The following is a 15,560-nucleotide window of genomic DNA, read 5'->3' as shown; positions in this document are numbered from 1 at the left end:
TATTTTTTACACTAAAATGCTGAGGTTATCCAATTTTTTTACATTTTCACAAGGGGTAATGGGAGAAATTGGGTTACATATTTTGGAGGGCTTCCCCCCCCCCCCCCCCCACCTATGGAAATACATCTGTTTGCATATGTGGCCTAAGGCATATCAGTAGCTGACGGTTACATACATTCAAAGGAAAATACAAAAATAAAACACCCATTACAGAAAGTACCCACCCTGAGGAATGGGTATAGGGCTAAAGAGGACATTTTGAATGCACGGGTGTTTCCTAAATTATTTTCCAGGAATGGATGAAAATTGCAAATCTTTCTGGGAACAACTAACATGTGACTCCGAATTGTCGCCTGGAAATACGACAGAGCTCATAAGGGAGAACTGAAAATTGCAATTTTAATACTGATATGCCAATTCCCAGAATGATGAGCCAGAGTATTGCCGAAAGTAAAAATCATGCCCGCCCCAAACCCTATGCTCTGAATCATTCTGGGAATGTGATGTGTGTGGCCATCCCTATTCTGTTACTTCAAATGCGCACCCCACTCAGGTGGGAAGAGCGCTGCGCATTTGAGGCAACTGCAAACCCCCAATGCTGTTCACTCTGTGTCCCATGACCCATTTTTTTTGGGGGGGGGGGGGAATGAAAGTCAGATTATCGGGGGAAAGTCTCGCACTGAGTGGTGGTGTCCTTCCGAATGCCCCTCTTGCGACACACACTGCATTTTTTTCTGGGATTGTCCCTTCTTTCCAGTGTGGGGACCTCACCTGGAAAGTGTTGGCTGGGGATGATCCGGGGGCCGACAGTTCCAGAGGTGCTCCTACCCACTCTTCGGCGATCACCAAAGATGAGGGCCTTTAGAACTTCCTCTTGAAACTGCAGGAATGTCCCTGTGTTGCCAATGCGGTAATACGCCGGATCAGTTTCGGGGGGTGGGGTGGGGGGGGGGGGTGGAAATGCAGCATTATCAGTCAGCATAATGCAAACATTTCTGAATGGCCTAGAACCGGGGACGTGCCATGGCCATATTTTAGAGCGGGGTCTGGTAAAAGACGTCCCCAATCCAATATTGCCTGACACTGGGTTTTTTGAACAGGCACGAGGGCCCAAAATGTCGTAATTTTGGCTGCATCAACTAGGAACCAGCCATTGGGCCTAGCCAAAAGTGAGCCCGGGTTTGCGGCGAAAAACTGTTTGGCGTACAGGTTTGTCTGGTCAACCATCAGATTGACAAAATAGTCACTGAAAAAACTGAAATAGCCCATTCCAGTGAACCCGGCGATGTCAATCTTGATTCCTGAGTCGCCAACAAACTCAGGAATCAGACACCTACGGATGGTGCGCTGAAAAAAAAAAAATCTACGTAATGTAAAGCTTTCCCTCACTGCTTTCTGTGCCAAGGGGCCACAGAAAGAGGAAATTTTTATTTATACCGGGGCTCCATCCTGCACACCAGATCTCTCAGAAGTGGTGGGCACAACATGCTCCTACACCGTGCCCCATACTGCTGTGATTGGTGCAGTCACTATGGTCACCCAATCACAGCTGTACAGGGGGGGGGGGGGGGGGGTGGCAACACTGCCACCTCCCAGTACTTTACGGATGATTATTGATGTATGTTACACCACCGATCATCATCCTTATCCAGGTCATGGGGTCACACGTGACCCAGAGGGGCCGCAGACCACCGGTGAGCATTAACAGACCCCCTCCGGCGATGAGCCGGGATGCCTGCTGAATGATTTCAGCAGGCCTCCCGGTCCGGTCCCCGCCCGGCGAGCAGCGGAAACCGGAATTTCCGAAAAACGCTGGTATGAATTGACCGACATGGGATGTCTCAGGACCCCCCTTGGTGATGTGCCGGGATGCCTGCTGAATTTCAGCAGGCATCCCGGTCTGGTCCCCAGGGACCGAATTTCCCACGGGCGTACCCACACGCCCTACGTCCCTAAGGACTCAGGCTGCAAGGCGTATGCATACGCCCTGCGTCCTGAAGAGGTTAAAATCCCTCTACTATGAAGACCTATAACTTTTTCATTTTTACGTATAAGCGGTGGTATGAGAGCTCATTTTTTGCACTGTGATCTGTACTTTATTGATACCACATTTGCGAATATAAAACTTTTAATAAATTTTTTCGAATTTTTGGGGGGAATATTATGTGACAAAAAAGCAGCAAATTTTGCCTTTTTTTTTTTTTTTTGTAAACATTATATTTTGATAGTTCGGACATTTACACATGCAGAGATACCAAATATGTTAATTCATTTTTTTTACGTTTATTGGGGGTAAAATGGGAAAAAGAGAAAATTTAAGTTTTTATTGGGGGGTGGGGTGGATTTTTCACATTTTATTTCCTTTTTTTTTGGGACCTACATCCGCCACTTTAGATGATCGAATCCCCGCGGCGCTGTGAAAGGATCATCCATTTAAACATGCGCATCTGTATTGATCACGGCATCTAAGGGATTAATGGCAGACATCAGCGCGATTGATGAGGTCTGCCATTACCGGCGGGTCTTTGGTTGCGGACAGCCGTGCACAACTCGAGCATGGCTCCGATGCTCGCGGTCATGTACAGGACCTAAATATACGTCCTGGTGCAGTAAGTATCTCCTCACTAGGACGTACATTTACGTCCGTGATTGTTAAAAAATTTTCAGAGATAGTTTTTTCGTGACATATTCTACTTTAACATAGTGGTAACATTTTGTGGTAACTTGCATCCTTTCTTGGTGAAAAATCACAAAATTTGATGAAAAATTTGAAAATTTTGCATTTTTCTAACTTTGAAGCTCTCTGCTTGTAAAGAAAATGGATATTCCAAATCATTTTTTTTTTTTTTTATTCACATATACAATATGTCTACTTTATGTTTGCATCATAAAATTGACGTGTTTTTTCTTTTGGAAGACATCAGAGGGCTTCAAAGTTCAGCAGCAATTTTCCAATTTTTCACAAAATTTTGAAACTCGCTTTTTTTCAGGGACCAGTTCAGGTTTGAAGTGGATTTGAAGGGTCTTCATATTAGAAATACCCCATAAAAGACCCCATTATAAAAACTGCAACCCCCCCCCAAAGTATTCAAAATGACATTCAGTCAGCGTTTTAACCCTTTAGGTGTTTCACAGGAATAGCAGCAAAGTGAAGGAGAAAATTCACGATCTTCATTTTTTACACTCGCGTGTTTTTGTAGACCCAATTTTTGCAAGGGGTAAAAAAAGAGAAAATTTTTACTTGTATTTGAAACCCATATTTTTCTCGAGTAAGCACATACCTCATATGTCTATGTTAATTGTTCGGCGGGTGCAGTAGAGGGCTCAGAAGGGAAGGAGCGACAAATGGTTTTTGGGGGGCATGTCACCTTTAGGAAGCCCCTATGGTGCCAGAACAGCAAAAAAAAAAAAAAAAAACACATGGCATACCATTTTGGAAACTAGACCCCTCGGAGAACATAACAAGGGGTAAAGTAAACCTTAATACCCCACAGGTGATTCACGACTTTTGCATATGTAAAAAAAAATAAATAATTTTTCCCTAAAATGCTTGGTTTCCCAAAAGTTTTACATTTTTAAAAAGGGTAATAGCAGAAAACACCCCCCAAAATTTGAAGCCCAATTTCTCCCGATTCAGAAAACACCCCATATGGGGGTGAAAAGTGCTCTGCTGGTGCACTACAGGTCTCAGAAGAGAAGGAGTCACATTTGGCTTTTTTGAAGGAAATTTTGCTCTGGGGGCATGCCGCATTTAGGAAGCCCCTATGGTGCCAGGACAGCAAAAAAAACAAAAAAAACAAAAAAAAAAACACATTGCATACCATTTTGGAAACTAGACCCCTTGGGGAACGTAACAAGGGGTAAAGTGAACCTTAATACCCCACAGGGGTTTCACAACTTTTGCATATGTAAAAAAAAATTTTTGTTTAACCTAAAATGCCTCTTTTCCCAAAAATTTTACATTTTTAAAAAGGGTAAAAGCAGAAAATACCCCCAAAATTTGTAACACAACTTCTCCCGAGTACGGAGATACCCCATTTGTGACCCTAAACTGTTGCCTTGAAATACGACAGGGCTCCAAAGTGAGAGCGCCATGCGCATTTGAGGCCTAAATTAGGGACTTGCATAGGGGTGGATATGGGGGTATTCTACGCCAGTGATTCCCAAACAGGGGGCCTCCAGCTGTTGCAAAACTCCCAGCATGCCTGGACAGTCAGTGGCTATCTGATAATACTGGGAGTTGTTGTTTTGCAACAGCTGGAGGCTCCGTTTTGGAAACCGTGGCATACCAGACGTTTTTCATTTTTATTGGGGAGGGGGGCTGTGTAGGGGTATGTGTATATGTTGTGTTTTCTACTTTTTATTTTGTGGTAGTGTAGTATAGTGTTTTTAGGGTACAGTCGCACGGACGGGGGTTCACAGTAGTTTCTCGCTGGCAGTTTGAGCTGCAGCAGAAAATTTGCCGCAGCTCAAACTTGCAGCCGGATACTTAATGTAAACCTACGTCGATGTGAGTGTACCCTGTACGTTCACATTGGGGAGGGACATCCAGCTGTTGCAAAACTACAACTCCCAGCATGTATGGTCTATCAGTGCAGGCTGGGAGTTGTAGTTTTGCAACAGCTGGAGGCACACTGGTTGTGAAACACCGAGTTTGGTAAACTCAGTGTTTTGCAACCAGTGTGCCTTCAGCTGTTGCAAAAGATACAACCCCCAGCATGTACGGACAGTGGTAGGGCATGCTGGGTCTTGTAGTTATGCAACAGCTGGAGGCATACTACTTTGGCTGGGGATTGTAGTTATGCAACCGCTGGAGACACACTGGTTTGCTACATAACTCAGTGTGCCTTCAGCTGTTGCAAAACTACAACTCTAAGCAGTCACCGACAGCCAACGGGCATGCTGGGAGTTGTAGTTATGCAACCAGCAGATGCACCACTACAACTCCCAGCATGCACTTTAGCTGTTTGTGCAAGCTGGGAGTTGTAGTTACACAACAGCTGAAGGTACACATTTCCATAGAAAAAATGTGCCTCCAGCTGTTGCAAAACTATAAGTCCCAGCATGCCCATAAGGGCATGCTGGGAGTTGTGGTGGTCTGCCTCCTGCTGTTGCATAACTACAGCTCCCAGCATGCCCTTTTTGCATGCAGGAGGCTGTCACTCACCTCCAACGATCCAAGCCGCGCAGGTCAGTCCCTCGTCGTCGCCGCCGCTCCTGGGGCCCCGATCACAACATTGACGCCGGGGATCGGGGTCCCCAGCTCCCGGGGTGCACGTCCCGCACCCGCTCACGTCCTCCGGAAGAGGGGCGGAGCGGGTTGCGGGAGTGACACCCGCAGCAGGCGCCCTGATTGGTCACCAGTGCCACCTCACCCCTGCTGGCTGTGGCTGTTCGGGTCACCGGATCACTGGAGACCCGATTGACCCGGAATCTGCCGCAGATAGCTGGACTGAATTGTCCAGCAATCTGCGGATATCGCCGTCATGGGGGGGGGGCATAATGACCCCCCCTGGGCGATATGCCCCGATGCCTGCTGAACAATTTCAGCAGGCATCGGGCACCGGCTCCCCTCCAGCTAGCGGCAGGGGGCCGGGATTTGACAGGACGTACTCAAACGTCCTGAGTCCTTAAGGACTCGGAAAAGGGTCCGTTTGAGTACGTCCTGCGTTCTTAAGGGGTTAAAAGCACACCCAGGGACGTGTTGACATGACACAGTCCGTTGCCCGAAGACTCCCCTACCGTGCGCTCTCCCCCTCCACATGGATCCCCAGATGAAATGAATAAAGATTCCAGTTACTACATACTGGTCAGTGCTCTGTGCTTTTCTTTCCTATGTTTGTGAAGCTATTGCAAGTGTGATATGTTGTAGCACTGACCCATAGCACAGACAACAGCGTTATATCATAGTGTCTCCAGCTGCTGTGAAAGGCCTACTGAGACATGTAGAAAGGTGCTATTGTTTCTATTCTCTCCTAGACCGTCTTCCAAATTTGTAGCTTACTCCTTTCAGTACTTATCAGCTGCTGTATGCTCAAGTGGAAGGTTGATGGCAGTGCCCTCTGCTGACACCTCTAATAAAGGGAGTGATCCCTTTATTCTACAGCAGTCAAATTCTTTAATTGAGTTTTTATTGAGACACCAGATGTCAAGTTAATAAGAAATGTCCAAAAAAAATTAAATAAAAACTTTTGCTATGCATAGCTCTTAGAAAAAATGCCTCAAATGGTATTTAGTAAGAAATGTGAGTTGGAATTCATTTATTGCGTTTTTATTGAGTTCCCACAGATGTAAATAATAGTGAACGCTAGTTACATCTTATGGTGGGAACGCCACTAGTAGAATCAGAATAAAATGGATACATTTTTGGACCATAATTCTAGTATGTTCTTGCTTTGCAAATTAAAGAAAGTTTCTCTTGAATACAAAAAAAATAAAAATCCTTGAGTTAGAAACCCTATTATATAAATGAGTAGGGTTATAGGTTGAACTTGATGGGCCTTAGTTTTTGTTTTGTATGAATGCAGCTAGATATACAACAAAAGCTGCAGCCCCAAGATTTTCTCTTGAAGTTGCAGTGTAAAAGTCTAAGGCTGTAAAAAAGTGGATCAGGGTGGAAAGAGAAGTATTAATAATCCTTTTATAATATTTCCCAATTCTTTAGCATACACTTCTGACTTGGGCTCAAAAAATGCAGTGAAAACCCAGCCTAAAGGTATCATGCACCTTTTAGGTGTATGTGAACACAGACAAAATCAGTGTTTTTTCTGCATTACAGAACAAAAAAAATAATAAAATAATTCCATTTAAACGAGAGACATGGTGCTGAGCCAAAAATAAGTGGCGTCACTTCTGTCGGCTGGTGTCCCGAGATGGCTGACTAGTAGCAACTCTAGGAGGATTTAATAATAAAAACACACACTGTTCCACTGCAAAGTGAAACCCAAACAATTTATTTGTGCTAAATGAAAAAAAAAAAAAAATTGTACTCAAAATAATTCTTTATACATTGTACCGGCTTACATTATTCTTCTAAATAAGCATTCATTAGTGCCAAGCTGTGCTACTTCAATAGGTAATCTGTCCTGCTTCTATTAAGCAATACAAAATGACTGGCAGTACTGCCAAGTACATTGCTAAAATTTAAATCTCAAGGGTATTTTGATTCTTATGTGAATTTTTAAAAAATACTTTGCGAAATTGAAAAGAAAGAAAAAAAAAAAAAAAAAAAACATGCCAAGGTATATTTTACATAGCTTGTACAGCCAAATGTATACATCTTTAAAAAAAAAAAAAAAAAATCTCTACATACTCAGTCATAGAAATGGATTCGCGGACAGCTTACAGGATAAGATCACCTAAAACTGATACAATTAAATCTTAAGATCCATTTACAATACATTCCACATATTAAACAAAGATTCCCACATTTCACTATCATGTCATTATAGATGAAGATTTGGTTTTGTGATTGTTGCATCAGTTATGGTTGGTGTGCGATGGACGCCATGTCTTAAGGTCTACGTATAGCTAGCTAGAAGATGTATGTAAGTTACAGGCACTGGATAAATTGAACCTACCTCCATAAAGCCATAAACACATCCTTACTAGCACATGATTTGTACATTTAACACTGTGCTTTTATAGGCCTTTATATATAGTTTTTATTTTATTTTTTTGCAACGTAAGAAACATGCCATTATATCAGATTACTGCTCTGCTATTAGACAGCAAAACTGGCTTTGAGTTACTGGCATCCACTGCACGTGGGCTTAAGGTGTGCATATCTCCATATCTCAGCAGTTGCAGTATAAGACTACTCAAATGTAGTGATTTATGATATATACGGGATACTATATAAAATCAAAAACAAAAAAAAATCTAATAAAAAAATCAAACCATCATGCGTTAGAACGCTTATGAGGAGCGAAAAAAATAAAATAAAAAAAAGTTATCCCTTTTATTATATAATCCTAAAAAACCTCAAAGAAAAAGCATTTGAGCAGCATGAGTAAGGTTGCCCTGCTCATTACAGAGTAGCAATGTCCCAGCCAGGGTACTAACGTACATGTAGTTTCGGTAAACATGGAACGGGAACTGTGTGGGAAAGATAACGCTGTAAGACCCACAACACTGGCTGATTTCTGAGACAAACATTTACAACACAATTAGACAGTGAAGCCTATGTAACCTCAGTGCAAATAAAGTCAAATCCCAATATGACAAGTAAGCCTTTGGCTCTGAGAAAACTGTTCCATGTTATGAGTCCAACTCAAGATGCAGAGACTGCAGAGGACATGCACTAGGGCTGAGAGGGAGGATGCACTGAATTGTGGGAAGTGGCGGACTGAGATGCAGTTGACTGGACTGCGAGTTGTGCCGGAGGAGGTGGAGGGGGTGGAGGATGCACTGGAGTCTGAGTGTTTGGAGACGGAGGTGGAGTGGGACGCTTAAACTTGTCAGGGCTGTTGCTCCTTCGAGGTGAGGGTCTCTGGGGAAAAAATAAAAATATTGAAATGTAAATATTTGTACCTACGCATCAATATCTTCTAACAGCAAAACACAATTTTAGTTAGGTCTTTACAACGTCAAACCATTCTTAAAACATAATGAAGCACTTCATTATTTTGTTAACAAATCCAGTTATTAATTTGGATTTTTTTTTCTGTTTTATATATATTTTTTATTAATTTGTATTTTTTTCAGTTTTATTTCATTTCTATTTTTCGTACATGATGATGGGGGTAGCCATTTTGCACGTGCTGATGTTTACAGGACAGAACAGATTGGACATGTTGTAATTTAACTTGACTGGAACCTTTGTAAGGCAATGGGGAGGGGGGGGGGGGGGGTTATATCCTCTTACACATACTTTGCTGTATTTAAGGGGTATTCCGCACCCCTAGACATCTTATCCCCTATCCAAAGGATAGGCGATAAGATGTCAGATCACCGGGGTCCTGCTACTGGGGTCCCCCGGGATCTCGGCTGCTGCACCCACCTGGACGGCTTCCACCTCACACCGGCAACGCTGGAGGCTTCGGAGCCCGACCACAATGGTGGACGAGCGTGACGCCACGACTCCGGCCAGTGTGACGTCACGCCCTGCCCCCTCAATGCAAGTCTATGGGAGGGGGCATGACGGACCTTCCATAGACTTGCATTAAGGGGGTTGGGCGTCACACGGAGCGGAGTCGTGGCGTCACGCTCGTCCGCCATTGTGATCGGGATCCGAAGCCTCCAGCGTTACCAGTGTGAGGTGGAAGCCGTACAGGTGGGTGCAGCAGCTGAGATCCCGGGGACCTCCAGCAGTGGGACCCCGGCGATCTGACATCTTATCCCCTATCCTTTGGATAGGGGATAAGAGGTCTAGGGGCACGGAGTACTCGTTTAAATACCTCTATTCTGCACATGATTTTGGGTACGAATGAAGTGACAACTGGGTTTTGCTCTTTGATTGGTCTAATACTGTCAAATCAAATAAAGTTTAAAGAAACACATCCTCCCAACAGAGGGGGGAGGTGACATGAAGAAAGGAGGTTCAGAAATTTCCAAAAAATAAAATAAAATCTTTTGTTATGCATAGCTCTTAGAAAAAAATGCCCCAAATGGTATTTAATAAGAAATGCGAGTTGGAATTCTTTTATTGGGCATGAAAACATTGAAATAGGAAATTAGGTGGGTAATGGCTAATTCCATCGGTGCCTTTTGGAAATAAGTATTTAAATTAGGAAGAAATGCATCCACCCTACTTACTGTAATACCATGGGATGAGCCCATGTGCTGCACGTGTAAACCTGGAGAATTGAAATAAGACATTCCAGCTCTAGTGAGTGAGGTTGGAGGTGTGAAGCCAACAGTGTGACTTGCGTAGGACAAGCCTAAAACACAGAACAGAAATATGACATACATCACAAAGTTCTACAAGACACAGACATTCAACAGAAGATGATAAATGCATTTAACGTAACGCTGGCCCGTAATCCTTGAGGCAGTGTTTTCCAACCAGGGCCCCTCCAGCTGTTGCAAAACTACAACTCCCAGCATGCCCAGACAGCCTTTGGTTGTCCAGGCATGCTGGGAGTTGTAGTTTTGCAACAGCTGGAGGCACCCTGGTTGGGAAACACTGCCTTGAGAAAACAGCTGACAATATACTATATAGCTAAAAAGGGCTAATGTCCCATCAGAAAGTGTCAGGTACATGAGGATCTGTTAAAGGGGTACTCCGGTGAAAAACATTTTTTTTTTTTTTTTTAAATCAACTGGTGCCAGAAAGTTAAACAGATTTGTAAATGACTTCCATAAAAAAATCTTAATCCTTCCTGTACTTATTAGCTGCTCAATACTACAGCAGAAATTATTTTCTTTTTGAAACACAGAGCTGTCTGCTGACATCACGAGCACAGTGCTCTCTGCTGACATCTCTGTCCATTTTAGGAACTGCCCAGAGCAGCATATGTTTGCTATGGGGATTTCCTTTTACTCTGGACAGTTCCTAAAGCACTGTGCTCATGATGTCAGCAGACAGCTCTGTGTTTCAAACGGAAAATAATTTCCACTGTAGTATTCAGCAGCTAATAAGTACAGCAAATCTGTTTAACTTTCTGGCACCAGTTGATTTAAAAAAAAAAAAAAAAAAAAGTTTTTCACCGGAGTACCCCTTTTAACTTCAATGCCCCAGACTTTGTCGAGTTGAAAGATATTTAGTTGGGGCATAGGTTGCTCTCAGCTCCTGTTAGTGGCTTGTCCCCCTCTTCTCTAATAACTAAACATGTACGCTATGCCAAGCGAGAATGTATTTGGGAGAGTAATAAATGTATACCACACTACAGATAGAGACTGCCAGAGACTGGTGGCATACTGCATCACTATAACAATATAGTGTGCTGCTCTGTTCGGCTTTAACTATATTTGTTCTTTTTTGTTTGCAGTATATAGTTCTATGGAATAGAATCAGCCTGTGCTATTCTTACAGCAAACAAACAACTACATGACTCTCACAACCAAATGCCCAAATAACTCTCTCTTGTCCTCAGTCAGGCAAATGGGGTCTATAAGTACGTTTGTTGTATATGCCGGGAGTATCCCTGGCGAAAGCAGCAAATGAACACTAAAAAGCATTGTAAACTCACTACTTACTATACCATTTCATCAGAGATATTGATATAGTAAAATCCCATAAGTCTTAAAATACTTGCACACACTGAATAGGGTACACTCCCAATAGCTAACACGGACACACTCAATAGGGGGACAAAACATTTCCAATAGGGGACAACAAGGCTTATGTGCCGCCCTACCTTGTACACAGGGGGGGGGCGGGGGGGGGGGGGGGGCGCTAATAACCCAGTCAGGGGCCCGAACTCCCAGGAGGCCCTGGCCCCCGCACAGAAGCAGACGACCACTGTTCAAACATTACCCCCTGTGCCACATTACTTCCCTGTGATCCCCCCCTTGTGCCAAATCATCCCCCTTATCACCTGTGCCACGTTATTTCCCCTTGATCCCTCCCCCTGTGCCATTCTCTGGCAGAGTCCCACAAGACTTAATATTTTTGCACGCTCCGAATAGGGGACATTGCCAATAGCAGACACTGACACACCCAATAGGGGACAAAACACTTCCAATAGGAGACAACAAGGCTTATGTGCCACCCTACCTTGTACACAGGGCTGCCATCGGTGGGGTACAGCCAATAACCCAGTCAGGGGCCGGACTCCCAGGGGGCCCTGGCCCCCGCACAGAAGCAGAAGACCACTGTTTAAACATTACCCCGTGTCACATTACTTCCCTGCGAACCCCCCCGTGCCATTTCGTTCCCTCTTAATCCCCCTGTGCCAAATCATCCCCCCTTATCACCTGTGCCACGTCATTTCCCCTTGATCCCTCCCCCCTGTGCCATTCTCCGGCAGAGTCCCATAAGACTTAATATATTTGCACACTCCGAATAGGGGACATTCCCAATAGAAGACACGGACACACCCAATAGGGGACAAAACACTTCCAATAGGGGACAACCAGGTTTATATTACCTTGTACACAGGGTCGCCGTTAAGGGGGTACAGCAAATACCCTAGTAAGAGGCCCGGACTTCCAAGGGGCCCTGGCCCCCACTGCACCCCTCGCACAGAAGCAGAAGACCGACTGTCCTTTAGAAAGATTTTTGAGCCTTTTTAGTCCCAATAGGGGACATCACTCAATACCGCTTTTTTCCCCCATGAGTGTTTGCTATTGGGAGATTCTACTGCAGTTCCATATTTTGGCAGCTATTTTTGCAGAATTGGTTGCCATACTGTATCAATATTTCAATAACTGACACGCTTATCCTTGTGTTGTCAGTTTCCTCCCCCCTCAAATTCCCAGCTCTGACATGCACAAGCATTTGTCCTAAATAAAACACATCCATACAGTGATCAGTGCAAGGGTCATTCACTCCGAAAAAAGCAAGTCCTTTACCAGGAGAAATAGGTCTGCTGGAACTCGGGGATGGTGTGTAGGGTATTGGGCTGGACACAGTACGTGGCCTTAATCCTTGTGCAGACATTTCATTAAAATACCTAAAAAGAGAAAGGAAATTGGATGCATGAACTGTATATGTTACAGTAGTGTGCTGTACCTCACATAGCTACATAACATAAAAGCTATGCTGTTGGCATTCCAGGTTAATTCTTGCATAAAAAAAACAACAAAACTCAGTGGGGGAGATTTAACTAAACCTGTCCAGAGGAAAAAGTTCCTGAGCTGCTCATAGCAACCAATCAGATCGCTTCTTTCATTTTTCAGAGGCCTTTTAAAAAATGAAAGCACCGATCCAATTGGTTGCTATGGGAAACTTAGCAACTTTTCCTCTAGTCATGTTTTGATAAATCTCCCCTAGTGTGTCTTCTTGGTTACCACACCATGTTCAGTAAAATCATAAGCATCTTTCTGTGTACTGATATGATCAAAAACATACAGTGTCTTACAAATCTGTACAGTTTTATGATCAGTAATGAAAATTGTTAGGTCATACATACAACTGCTTCTGACCAAAGACCTGCTCCACTGACTGCTATACTTACAGGAGTTTTTTGGGCTAAAATGATTGACCTATCCTAAGGGTAGGCCATCAATTGCTGATCGACAGAGTGCTGACATTGCAGCTAGGCTCCTATTCACTATAGTAAACATGGCACAAGAAACTGCCCACGGCTTTGAGCCCTATTCACTGTGTAGTGTGTAGCTGATCGGTGGGGGTTCCAGGTGTTACCACCTCGCCAATCAACATATGATGGTCTATCCTAAAGATGGGGAACTGTATCAGCCTGAAAACGCTTGCAACCCTTTGGTCCTTGATTTGTCTCATAGAATCTTATCTTTCTCTACTGAGATTAAAACGCATGATTGGGCCTATTGAACATGCAATTCTATAGGGAATCAAAACCCAGCTTTGGCCAAGTGCACTAATGCTGGCAAAACAAAAGTGGAACTGGAATGGTCGTCTTTGTTCTTAAAATGTATTTTCTTTCAAAAGAATATTTCTAGCACCATTCTTTCTCATGAGGGAAACAAAAACCTCATGGACGGGACCTCATTTTAAAATTTCTACAAGGTGCTTAAAACGGAGACCTTTCAGAAAATGATCTTGGTTTTCCAAAATATCAGCATTAAAGGGAATTTAGACACTGGCCCCAAGACTCAACAGGTCGGAAAAACAGCGTTTCAACACTGCTCTTTGTCATGCCACTAAAAACTAACTTTAATGGGTGCTAGCTGTGGCAGATAATAAGCTTGTCGCACCCCTTCCCAACAATCAGACTTGACTGACCTCTTGAGTGAAGAGATTCTCTCTGCACTCAGGCTGTCAATCATCACTGTTGGGCAAGACTGTCAGGATATTTGGCTGTATCCGCTCCCCATGACTATAGGACGCGTTCCAGCCAGCACTGACTGGAGTTAATTTCCAGCAGCATCACAGAAAGCTGAGGAGAAAATCCCGACCTGACAGGTCCCAGGCCAGCATGTGGGGCCCCAGGGACCTGACATGTTGCCTTTTAATATAACAAGTGACCAATAATTTTGATGGAACTATTGAAATGGCTAAACAAAGAAAACCAACCTCTCATCATCCATTTCTAAGCTGGATTCGCTTTCTGAGAGCTGCCTGCACAGAGCCTCTCGTCTTTCCATTTCCCTCTGCAGTTTTCTTTGAAGCCTCAAATTTTCTTCTCTCATGTGGCGTTCTTCCTCTAGGTACTGGGCCATTTTCTCAGTGTCTGTATGAGATAAATGAATTAAAGAATAAACTCCCCATTGTAAAACAGTACAACTGTATTAAAAAATGCCTATTATAAAAACAGGCAGGTTCTGATAATTTGGCTTAATGCTTGACAAGAAAAACAAAAACAAAACAAAAAAAAAACATTTTGCACAGCAAGACGGTTAAACCAAATAAAGGTTCAGAGCAGGTTTGTAGAAGAGATCCCCTCAAAAAGGTATCAGGGGCAATTTGCCCTAAAATAGTAAAATTATAGGACAATACACTTACCTTTATACCAATCCACACAACTGCTCTGCTTGGTCCTGTGCCAACTTCTTGCCAATGTGAATTCGTATTTTCCATAGACAAAACATCAGTTGACTTTGCGGGCTTGCCGATGACACACCATCACGGTGGCAAGAAGATCAATGGCCCAGGACCATGTTGACTGGTGGCACGTGAATGGTATAAAAACCTCTTATATTAAAAAAGGCCCTGAAGGTTCAGGCAGCATGAAAGTGGTGACATTTCCTCTAAGCAAATTAATCAATATCTTTAAATGTAAAATTATGCACTTGGGTAGAAGAAATGTAAGTACAATATTGACATATCTGGATTAGTGAAAACTTTAGAAGAGAAGGATTTGGGGGTAGTGATTTCTGACACTCAAAAGGAGTCAATAGTGCAGCCAGCCGATAGGGAAAGAAAGTGGAATGCTTGTCTACATGGTTAAGAGGTGAAAGCAGTAGGAAGTGGGAGATTGTGATCCCACCAAATAGAGCTCTAATGAGACCTCATCTGGAATACTGGGTCTATTTCTACTTTAAGTGTACTATTCTGTAGGTCCATACGATTAAAATGATACCCAACTTATATTAGTATGTGTAAAAATATCCTCTTCTGACCCCTATATTTTTCCATATACGGGGATGTGTGAGGGCTCATTTTTAGTGTAGTGATCTGTAGTTTTTATCGGGACTTATGTGGGACTTTATGATCATTTTTCATGGTATACAAAGTGATCCAAAATATGCAATTCTGGATTTTGTTTTTTTGTTTTCTTACAAATACACCATTGACCGTGTGGTTAAAGTAACATTACATTTTTATAATAAATAATATTTTTTGCTTACATTTTTTTTAAATGGGAAAAGGGGTGTTTACACTATTTTATAGTCTCCATAGGGGACTATTACATGCAATCTTCAGATTGCATACACTGTTCAATGCTATGCCATAGTATAGCACTGATCAGTGTTATCGGTGCTCGATTGCTCCTGAGGCTTCCTGGAGCATTAGAGCACCGATCGGATGGAGTGGA

The 15,560-nt window shown here is 43.2% G+C and overlaps 1 protein-coding gene across 1 annotated transcript in view; it reads right to left on the bottom strand.

Moving 5' to 3' along the window:
• Positions 1–6,877: 6,877 nt before the first annotated feature.
• Positions 6,878–15,560, bottom strand: part of CCDC6 (coiled-coil domain containing 6) — a 77,829-nt gene continuing 69,146 nt past the window's right edge. The window contains exons 6-9 of the mRNA XM_056529922.1: positions 14,099–14,255; positions 12,457–12,557; positions 9,757–9,881; positions 6,878–8,491 (exon numbers count right to left, since the gene is read on the bottom strand). Of these exons, the coding sequence (XP_056385897.1) occupies positions 8,303–8,491; positions 9,757–9,881; positions 12,457–12,557; positions 14,099–14,255 (572 nt within the window). The 3' untranslated portion in view covers positions 6,878–8,302. The remainder of the gene's footprint in view (positions 8,492–9,756; positions 9,882–12,456; positions 12,558–14,098; positions 14,256–15,560) is intronic.

This window comes from Hyla sarda, chromosome 7 (genome assembly GCF_029499605.1).
Source record: "Hyla sarda isolate aHylSar1 chromosome 7, aHylSar1.hap1, whole genome shotgun sequence".
In the NCBI taxonomy this organism is placed as follows: domain Eukaryota; kingdom Metazoa; phylum Chordata; class Amphibia; order Anura; family Hylidae; genus Hyla; species Hyla sarda.
This window is presented reverse-complemented; position numbering and strand designations above follow the sequence as displayed.